Raw genomic sequence first — 11,352 nt, 5'->3', positions numbered from 1 at the left:
TAACCAACACAGTGCATAGGAAGTATGTAAGTCAGAATAGCCATTTTGACTCCAAGGAATTAATATGGCAGAGATATTTTTAATTTTGGAAGTTATGTTCCCAAAATACATTTCTTCTTAGGTGATGGCAATGCCTGTCTATATTAGTTGAAAGTTCACACAAGTTGTTCTAGTGACCAGGGGTTAGGTATCTACCTGTGTGATGGTCATCATTTTAAAAAGTATTTCTATTATCTTTCAACACATTGAGAAGAGAAAACTGCTTCCTTCCTTCCCAGGATTTTCAGCTGATGACACAGAAACTGTCCCACACCAATACAAGACAGAACTGTTTCTTTGTGGAGAACCTAAGGACTTTTGCCAGTCACTGTGGGGCTGCAGGTGTTCCATTTGGTGAAACTCGGGGCAAAATTTATTAATAATTTATTCCATTTTAGAAAAAGATTACATCTTGCAGTAAATTAGTAATTATTTTTATTTTCCCTCTTCCAGCAATTGAGAAATACAAACCTAAAGATGCCACGACAAATCCATCACTCATCCTTCAGGCAGCCTCCATGTCAAAGTACTCCAACCTGATTAACAAGGCTGTTGAATATGGCAAAGGACAGTCATCGTATGTAGTAATTGTTTTGTTGTATATGATAATTTTCTTTATTATTGTAATTATTATATTCTTAAAAAAATTTCATTCCATTTTTGTGCTTGCAAATGTATTTATGGGTTTTAATTGGAATAAGTTCTTTTAAGCTATTTAGTGAGTTTGTGCATCTTATGGAAAATTGTTTCTTGATATCCCACAAGTATTTTTAGTTTGTTCCCATAACCCTTCTGTCAGTTTTTGCGCCCTTTATACTCGTAAGGGTTGACTTTGTATAGCAAGTACCAGCTACCATACATGCATGCATATACCAATGGCTTTTTCCCACCGTACAAGGGAGGTAGCCAATGTCATAGGCATAAATCCACTCCCACCTATTTCATCCCCACATAGTCCACTCCCATTTGTCAACCCTCCCTCCCTCTTTTCTTGGTTCCTCCTGTAGCAAGACACAACATATCCACATCAAGGCTGCTTTCATTTAATCAGTGACCTCCCTTCTCTCCACCTGCTCATCATTTGGGCTGCATCAAAATATCATTCACATGCACTCCCCCCATCCCCCACCCACTCCCTTCCATACATCACAGTATCATCTATACACAGCCATTCTCCACTCACCCCTATCTTATGTCTTCTCCCTTCCTTAACAGACATCCCCCTCTTTCCCAATGTCCCTTTTATCCCATACATCCATCTCATCCTTGGTCACCCCCACATGTTCACTCCATCCACCTCTGCCTTCCACACCTCTTTTACTAATCTTTCTTCACTCCTCCTTTCCATGTATCCAAACCATCCCAATACTCTTTCATCAACCCTACCTCCCAATACTCTTTCATCAACCCTACCTCCCAACTCCCTTTCCACCCCTGCTCTACTCACCACCTTGTTTCTCACTATTCAGCCAAGTAACCCCTACCATACTTCACAGGCATTTAATCTCAAACACGTTTAAACTCTTCCTCTTATATGTTCTATGTTTCTGCCCCATACACTGCTGGCAACACAATCAACCCTTTATACAATCTCCTCTTAGCATCCATTCCCATATGTCTATTTCTTGTTGTACTTTTTAATCCCCGAAGGCATTTACTTGCTTCTGTCAGTCTACATTCTACCTCTACTCCTCCTTTTCCTGCCACATTCACACCCAAGTATCTAAAGCTATCCACTTCTTCCAATCTCTCTCCCTACTTGCTTTTAATTTGCTGCCATATTCTCCCCAAGTACATATCATCTTACTCTTACCCACATTTATCTTCAACTTCTTTCTTTTCTTCAGGTCAATTCCCATTGGATTTTCCATGACCACTGTACTTGGGGACTTATGTCAAATGCAACTGGTAAACAGATTGCACCAAAAATTACTGCAAGTGTTGCATAGAATGTGAGCACATGAGGGGAATGCTTTGATATGTTGCAGAAGTTTAACTTTGTCTTACACTTTTTTGATCCCATCAGGATTTGGATATGTTAAAGCTTGGCACCACATAAATGTGGAAGCATTGCCCAGGATCTGCATCACTTGCATGCGAAAAAAAAAAATTAATTTCCTCTCATAAACAGTAGATCCCCTAGTTCTGAAGATTTTTTTTTTAAGAATTTCATCAGAAATATATAACACTTCTATACTCAAGAACATTGTCATGCTGAAGAGGTGGAGTCATAAATGGTTAATGAGATTTAAGGGGATAGGGGAGATAAGGGTTAGTAGAATTTGAGTGTTTGGTGATCTATTGGGAGTGAAGTCTCCATTCATGAATGAGTGCTTTGTGACTGGTTCTTTAGGGTGTCATTGAAATTGCTGAAGTACTGTAAAATTGTGCAGTCAGTACCCCCAAATGGGCTCTGGAGAGATTTGGTGTGGATACCTTGGATACCTTGGGTACTGGCTACACAGGGAGTTCCAGGCAGGGAAGCAAGACACAAATCTTGCTAGAGATATTTAGGGCACAATTTCCCATCTAGCACCACAAGTTGGATGTACCAAATGAAAGTGGAGGTATTTGGATTTGAATGTATATATGTTGATATTGAATTATGATATTTGACCGTACAATCTTTTATTATCATTTAGGGACAAGAAGCTTCAAGTGAAAGCAGCAATGGATAGACTTTTTGTCCTTTTTGGATGTGAAATTTTGAAGATTATACCAGGAAGAGTGAGCATAGAAGTGGATGCCAGGTTGAGCTTTGATAAGAAGGGAAGTGTTGCAAAAGCCAAGAAATTTATCAAGATGTTTGACGAATTTGGAATAAGTAAGGATCGTATTCTCATCAAGCTAGCCAGTACATGGGAGGGTATTCAAGCTGCAAAGTAAGTATGGCTACATAATTCACATGCATATACTGGTATGTTTATATATTTTCTATGTGAGCATTTTTCTGGATTCTAATGAAACATTTGATTACATTTCTAATGCAGTATATATTTTATTTTGTAGGCAATTAGAAGAAGAAGATGGTATTCATTGTAACTTGACTCTGCTGTTCAGCTTCTACCAAGCTGTAGCCTGTGCTGAAGCTGGGGTGACTCTCATCTCTCCATTTGTTGGTCGTATTTTAGACTGGTGAGTTGTTGTTGTTGTTGTCGTTCCCTAGACTGTCTGTCCGAGCAGTCCCGTCTCCCCAAGGAATGCCACAACCGAAACTGGGTTTTCCCACAAATCCTTTATAGAGTGTATGTTGTGTTGTTTGTGTGCATGATTGTGTATAATGCAGTCTTCCATTATGTGTTGTATGGTATGGGGTGAAGTGTTACATCCTGGACAGCTGTTCACAATGCGGTCATCCAGCCTCTTCTGGTAGCTTAGAAGTGCTGGGTGTTGGCCGCACCACAGTCTGGCCAGGTGGACTCTGTCCTTTCGTGGGAGAGAGGATTCAGAAGGGTGGATATCAGGGGGTCTGGCATGCAGCAGTGTGTTGTCTTTCAGTGTGTTAATGGAGTGGTGAGTGATATGATTATGAATATGTTTCCGGAGGCTGGTATTTGGTGGTTGTGGAGGAAGAGAAGAGAGTATCTGTGTGTAATACAGGTCTTTGGGTGTTGTTTTAATGTTTCTTGGTGTGTGTGGGTGTTCTGCTATGTAGTGTAGCGGGTGTGATGTGTTTGTGGTGACTGCAGCAAGTGTTTGTGTGCCTCTCATGTCGAGGTGGTCCTTGACTTTGAGGACTTTTGTTTCATGGTGTAAATGGTCTTTAGGTGTTGTATTTGTGCAGCCTGTAATTGTTTTTAGGGCTTTGTTTTGTATGATTTGAAGGGTGTTGTGGTGTGTCTCACTGAGATTAGGAGCCCATGCAGGACTCACATAATTCATCATTGAGCGTATGCATTGTTTGTATATTGTTGTATCAGTTTCTTTGTTTTGTCCAAATGTTGTTCCAGTGATTGACTTAAGTGCGTTAAGTCTAGGTGTGCATTTGTTTTTTATGTTTGTGATGTGTTGTTTGAAAGACACGGATGTATCGTATGTTACACCAAGATTTTTTGGTGTGTTTGTGTGTGGTATTAGAGTGATGATGATGTAGAGATGGGGTATGTATTTGTGTTCTTTCGTTGGTGAGTTTTCATAGTTGCCTAAGATAAATCTCTCTGTAGTTCATTTTTTTTTTCTTCTTTTTTCTTTCCTTCCTCCTCCAGGTTAACATATCCCTTGTTTTATAAAATAGGGACCAGTGATGGGTATCTGTTATTCAGGGAGAATTGTCTCCCTGCTGACCATCTTGAAAGCTATAAGTGATGTAGTAATGTTCCCACACTAATTAAGCGGACACCAGTCCAGTGTTTCTTTCCAAAGAGGTCTGAGATACCCAAGGACCATTACCAGCTGCAGTAGGGTTGTGGGTTTCCAGTTGGCAGAATTCAAGGCAATAGTTGTTACTGTCCATCTTCCCCAGAATAACCATTATGGCTGTGGCAGACAACTTCCTTCCATACAACAACAAGTTTGTTCTATTACCTCGTGAAAAAAGCTGGTGTTGAATGTTAATTTCATCCAGCATTACCAAGAGACAGGATGCAGGGATGACCTGTCATCCAGGAGGTGCCAAGATAAGAGGGAGGGAGGAGGGTGGAGGGGGAGATGAATATATGGGAAATGAAATGGGTGGGAGTGATTGCTATGCCTTTTTCTTTTTGGCTACCCCCCATGTAAGGGGGGTATATGTATGTATGTATATTACCAAGAGATAAGAGTGGCCTAAGATCAGTTGCTAGCTGTCTTGGGGCCCTGGGTTTTTGAGACAAGGAAATCTTGTGTAACAATTTATTCATCTACATTTTCTTTTGCTCACAATTGTCTTTATTCTATTGTAGGTATGTGGCCAATACAGACCAGAAAAAGTACCCTGGTAGTGAGGATCCTGGAGTGCAGAGTGTCACCCGCATTTATAATTATTACAAGAAATTTGACCACAAAACTGTTGTAATGGGAGCTTCATTTAGAAACTCAGGTAACTTTTCATTCCCCCCCCCCCCATGTCTTTGTTTAAGCAGATGAATTTTTCTCGTTTAGATGCACAGTAGATGTGCTATCAAATGTTGAAAATGGTTAATCTACCCCAAATTTATCTTATCATATTTGCTGTCCTCTGCAAACGTCCCATTAACAGAACAGTATTGTTTGCATAAGATTGGTCATCCAGTAACTAAAATCCTTGCCTCCCACTGGAGACTCAGAGGAGCCAACACTCCAAGAAATCCCGTTGTGGAGTGGCATGTTTCCAGACTGTGAAACTTGAGGCAGAAATGATTACCATTACATTGTTTGTGCTCTTTAACTGCCTTTTTGATCAACAGGAGAAATAAGAGAGTTGTGTGGCTGTGACTTGCTTACAATCAGTCCCAAGCTGTTGGAGGAGCTGCATAATTCCTCTGAGGATTTCCCACAAGTGCTTTCAGTTGAGGGAGGTAGGTGGACATTCAAGGGTTGGTCTTGTAACCATTGGTATAGAGGTATACTGTTTCGATACAACTATTCTCCCAATCATTAAACAGATTTCCAGGTTTGGTCTTTTTTTTTTTTTTTTCTCTCTCTCTCTCTCTCCTCTCTCTTTCTCTCTCTCTCTCTCTCTCTCTCTCTATCTAAAATGTCGAAGCTTCCTGTCTTCACTATCATTAGAACATGTATAAATTTGGCCACAAAATAGAATTGTGTAGATACTGATAACCACTCCCTAAATCCCCCATCTCCCCACTTCCTTCCTTGCAACCCAGTACCATCTCTACACAGCCATTCTCCAGCCACCCCTATCTACTCCCTTCCTTGCTCCAACATCCTTTTTACCCCAGCCATCCATCTCATCCTCTGTTGTCCTCTTATGTTCACACCATCCACCTCTGCCTTCCACACCTCTTACTAATCTAGGGAGTGGTTATGTGTGAATGATATTTTGATGCAACCTAAAGCTATTTCTCTCAGTCTTCTATTTTTCTGAATGAGGGGGATGGAGGGGTGTGGTCACTGATAAAGTGAAGTAGCTTTGCTGTGTCTTGCTGCATTAGTTCTGACCTGCAGTAATGGGTGGGATGCAGGGATTACCCATCATCATAAGAAGCTAAAATGAGAGGGAGGAAAGGGTGGTGGAAGGAGTGGGCATGTGCATATTAATGTTGGCTTCCTCCCTGGTAAGGGGAAAAAGACTTTGGGTTATAGATAGATAGATACTGATGGTTCTGCCTCCCTCACCAATTTATTTTACTCTCCAGCAAAAAATCAGGATATGGAAAAAGTTGAATTGGACGAGGCCACATTCCGCTGGGAAATGAATGAAGACCAAATGGCAACAGACAAGCTCTCTGAAGGCATCCGCAAATTTGCTGCAGATGCTGTGAAGTTGGAGAAGATGTTGCTGGAAAAGATTAAGTAAATAATCAACCTTGGCAAGTACATCCTTGAAGGTGTTCCCGGTGACTTCCTTTACAGTGTTATCATTCCAAATAGATCTCAGATTAGATGAAAATTTGGTATGTAAATTATATTAGAAAAATGATGGGTGTCTTATTAATGCCATGACTGAGGTGATGGGTGTCGTAGAATTAGTGATAAATTGGTTGAGGCACCAGCTTTGCTTTCAGTTCAGCTTGATAGGATGCATGGCAGCATCATTGTGCAGAAGATATAGGTGGTTGAAATGTACAATCATAACATGTTAGACATATTATCATAAGAGATGTATGTATCAATGAGATCAATACAAAATGTATTAGATGCTCAGCATTTAGTATTTTGGGCATAAATCAACATTCCAGTTTTGAACTTGGATAGAACATATTTTTCAGTAAACAGAGTTCCTATGTAATAAATTGTTTGGTCTTACATCAGGTTTAATTTCTCATCCCACACACTATGGACTGTATATTTCACATATTTTGACAAAAGGGCATGCTACCCACACCTTTTACAAAGCCACAAATAAACCAGGTAATTTTCCTGCTCAGTTTCTGTTCTGCTTCTAGTAAAGAGGCACCAGCACTGCGGGCATCATAGAAGCATGTTTCTTGAACTTGGTCATATTTTGTGTGTGAAACTTCTGTGCACCTTGTGCTCACTATATTTAGCACCTGGCAGGGTGATAATTGGTAGCTTTTATTAAATGGGAACTTGGTATATTGGGAGGCACCATACTGTTTTAGATATTCCACAGGTGTACAAAGTGGTCACATGACACATTAAACATAAACAGAAAATAATCATTCCAAAGTCAGCTATATTCACATGTATCTAGGCCACCTCTATGCAATGAAATGTGAGCTAGGATCAACAGACGTGGTTTGAAGCACACTGCTAGATGCTTGCACCATACTTTTATACAAGTCTCCTGTGCTATACCATGCATTAATATACAATAGAACATGTATACAATTGCTCTATAGTAATACTTTTACACTATACATTTAGTCAGTTTCACTTTATAATGAGGCAGACTAAGGCTGTTTCAAGATTTGAAAGATGAGCACTTACCTATTTTTTCCACAAGTTTGAGCTTGCTTTGTGTTTACAATTTATTGTATTGTCATAAAATTAAGATGCAAGTTATTTTTTGCTTGAACTGGATATCTGAAAAATTAGGGGTCCTTAGCATCAAGTATATGAAAATATTTTTATAAAGGAAGGCAAGGAGCATATGCCAGGAGGTATGTAGCTGTAGATGAAGTCACTTTTGTCCAGTGGTCTTGGACCGTTAGGGCAGGTAAGTCACTTCAGGTAATCAAAGATGTGTAGCACTTGAAACTGTAAGTAGGAAGATGTGAAATCTGCATGCTTCTGATTGCACCAGAATTTTTACACAAGGGTTCCCTAAGATCTGAAAATTATTTCCAGGGTTATGCAAGGGGGAGAAAGGTTGAGAAAATGGGAGAACTAGCTCAATTTGTGATGCATGTGGCTGGTTTCATTGCATATCTCACTTCCCCTGGTATAGTGGACTATGTGTACTCCCCTCCCCAATCCACCAGGATATATTTTACTGGTACTCCACCATGTCCGCCCTTTTGTCGGACCTTCCACCAAATATGCATCCAATCTAGGTGCTTTTCCAGCTTTCATTTCATCATCAATCATTCTCTAGTGCTTCATTTCCTCTATATTCAACTCATTTACTTAGTGAAGTTCTGAGGTCGATCCTCACAGCCGTAGTGGACTACTGCTGCTGCCAGTCCTGTTGTCCCTCCTTGTGAGGGTCAGTTGGTCTGGTAGTGAGTTTGGAGAGAGCCTACTGATGGCGGTGTAGCCTGGGACTGGAGGCTCGTCTGGCACCTTCCGCAGGAACCTGTCCAGTGCATGTTTGAAGCTGTCCACTGAGCATTTAGTTTTCTCTCTCACCTCTTTTAGGAGGGCGTTGAAGATATGTGGACCCTCATGGCCTAGGCTGGTTGCCAGTAGGGTCTTTATCCTTTCTGGGGCTCTTGATGGGAGAGTTTGCCTCTCACACTTATGCCCATGCCTTACACTGTGGTATGGCTTGATTGTTGAGGGTGTGGGGTCTGGAACAAGTCCCTCAAGGATTTTCCATGTGTAAGTGGCCCTGTATCTTTCTCTCCTCCTTTGTTGAGAGTATAGACCTAGTGCTCCCAGGCGATCCCAATAGTTAAGATCTTGCATCCCTTTGATGTGCCTGGTGTAGTTCCTTTGGACAGCTTCAAGCATCTGGATGTCTCCGCGTTTGTGTGGCGACCAGAGTTGGCTACAATAGTCCAGGATTGGTTGAATAAGCGACTTCCAGAGGGTAAGCATCACTTGAACCTCTCTTGAGGAGAAAGTCCTTAGGACCCAGCTGGCCATCCCTCGTGCTCTTTTCACTGACTGCATGATGTGGTGCTGGAAAGTGACATCATCACTTTAGTGAATGCCCAGGCTTTTTACATGGGCTTTGGGTGTGATTTTCATACCTCTTGCCTATCACCCTTTTTTTCCATCAAGTGTCCAACTGCTCCCTTAATTATTTCTACCCAACTTGGCTATTTGCACACTTGTTACAATTGTTTGCAGAACTTGTTCCTTTCAAAATTCTCAAGGTGCCTAATCTTGCATCCGTCCCCTAACACAACTAGTTACATCCCATCCAAAATTCACCATGTACATGTTTGAACTGTCCAGAAAGTTTCTCCCTTCCCCACTTTTCTCACTACCAGGGCTGAATGTACTAACCGATGTGTATGCATCCCATACCATTTTCATATCCACATCCACGATGACCTATTCAACCATACAATATACCCATCTCATCACTCAATGACACACTCCTTCTCTTCCTTGTCCCCTCTCCACTCCTGATGCTAACCACCATGTTCTCAAGTTCACCTTTTCCTTTCAGTTTACTGTCAGTGTCATTACTAATTATCTTTGCCTCAAATCTCTGTGGGAGAGGGTAATAGGCGGGATTTTTTGACTCGTTTAGTTACCTAAGACTTGTATTGGAAACGGTGGCATTCATATCCCCCCCTCCTCCACAACCACCAAAGAAGCATAGGAAAGAGATGTAATTTGAAAGTGTGATAAAGGACAAATTCAAATGGGATAGCTGAAGCTCAACATTCCACTAAGTGATAATTTGTCTGACAAACTAATGCTGGCCCCATAGGGATGCTGCTAGTCCCCCTAGGGTTGATTACATATAACTATATAGGCAATACCCCAGTATGGATAATTGAAGCTAATTTTTATAAACTACCACATATAGCAAATCTTTCTATTCAGTGTACTTATGTCTGTGGAGCCACATCCAATTACACATTTACATTTATATTTTTCAGGAAAACCTCCCGTCTTTCAATCCTTTGCTGCTACAAGGACTGAGATAGCCTCCTTTGCTTTTTACAGTTTTTTATTTTTTGTATGGATTAAACGGACTAATTTTATATAATTAATGCAACATTTCCTTCCAACCTTTCATGGGATTGCAAGATGGGTTTGGGGGCCATGTACTACCAGCACCATTTCTGGGTGTACCTTGGCTGGTCACCTCCCTTGAAAAGGAGAAGCCTTTTGGAATGTACAGTAGATCAATCAGTGTAGTAAGCCACAGCTTTTCAATTGCAGGGCCCAATAGCTTTTTATAATAGTTGCTAACTTTTGCTCAGCTTGATCTGGTACTATGAGAGATACTTGCTGTAGTCTGTGTGCTCCAAGGAGTCCATTCTGGGCATGGGATGTGTCATGAATTACTGCTAGTCACTGCCAAATCAACCTTATCTCTCTTAATTCCCATCCCTTTTTTTTTTCCTCTCTCTCTCCTGTATGATTTTTTTGTCAATGGATTTAGAAAAGACTATGATAGGGTAGACAGGAAGGGAATGTGGGAGGTTTTGCAAATATATGGCATAGGAGGAAAGCTGTTAATAGTCAAGTTTTTACGAAAGTAGTAGAGCCTGTGTTAGGATTAGAAATTGAGAGAGTGAGTGGTTTAAGGTAAAGGTGGGACTTTGCCAGGGATGTGTCATGTCACTATGGCTGTTCAATTTGTACCATGAATGGGATGATGTAGGAGGTAAATGCAATGGTAATTGGCAGGAGATTAGATATTGTTAAAGAAAACAAAGAAAAATGGGAGATAAGCCAGTTGTTGTTTGCTGATGCAACTGTTTGGAACAGAATCAGAGGAGGGATTAAGGAAGTTAGTAACAGTTTGGGAAGGTGTGTGGAAGGAGGAAGTTGATGGTAAATGTGGATAAAAGAAAGGTGATGCAATGTACAAGGGGAGAAGATGGCAGCAAATTGGAAGCGAGTATTAAGGGAGAGGCTGGAGGAAGAGGATATCGTTAGATACTTGGAGGTGCATGTAGCAGGAGGGAGAGTGGAGGTGGAGGTAGAATGTAGATTGAGAGAAGCAAGTAAATGCCTTGGGGGATTAAAAAGTGCAATGAGAAAGACATTTAGGTATGGATGCTGAGAGGAGATTGTATGAAGGGGTGATTGTGATGTCAGCACTGTATGGGACAGAAACATAAAACACAAGAGGAGCTTAAATGTGTTCAAGATAAAATGTCTTTAGTATGTTAGGGGTTACTAGCCTGGGTGGAGTGAGAAACAAGGAGAGCAGGGATTGAAAGTATATTTAGATATGGTAGATGAGAGTATTAGCATGGTTTGGAAGCATGGAAAGAACGAGTACAGTATAGAAAGATTAGTAAAAGTGTGGATGGAGTGAACAGGATGGGTGACTGAGGATGCGATGGCTGGATGGGTTAAAATGTGCATTGAGAAAGGGAGAAGACAGAAGATGGAGTGATTGGAGAATGGTTGTGCATG

At 40.9% G+C, this 11,352-nt stretch overlaps 1 protein-coding gene across 1 annotated transcript in view; it reads left to right on the top strand.

The window, feature by feature from the left end:
- Taldo (transaldolase) overlaps positions 1-6,921 on the top strand; it is an 8,266-nt gene extending 1,345 nt beyond the window's left edge. The window contains exons 2-7 of the mRNA XM_076199672.1: positions 493-616; positions 2,682-2,921; positions 3,049-3,174; positions 4,920-5,056; positions 5,403-5,513; positions 6,312-6,921. Of these exons, the coding sequence (XP_076055787.1) occupies positions 493-616; positions 2,682-2,921; positions 3,049-3,174; positions 4,920-5,056; positions 5,403-5,513; positions 6,312-6,472 (899 nt within the window). The 3' untranslated portion in view covers positions 6,473-6,921. The remainder of the gene's footprint in view (positions 1-492; positions 617-2,681; positions 2,922-3,048; positions 3,175-4,919; positions 5,057-5,402; positions 5,514-6,311) is intronic.
- Positions 6,922-11,352: the final 4,431 nt, after the last annotated feature.

Source organism: Oratosquilla oratoria, chromosome 16, assembly GCF_046742065.1.
Source record: "Oratosquilla oratoria isolate Oo_2021 chromosome 16, ASM4674206v1, whole genome shotgun sequence".
NCBI lineage: Eukaryota > Metazoa > Arthropoda > Malacostraca > Stomatopoda > Squillidae > Oratosquilla > Oratosquilla oratoria.
The sequence above is the reverse complement of the archived record's forward strand: the minus strand, read 5'-3'. Positions and strand labels throughout refer to the sequence as shown.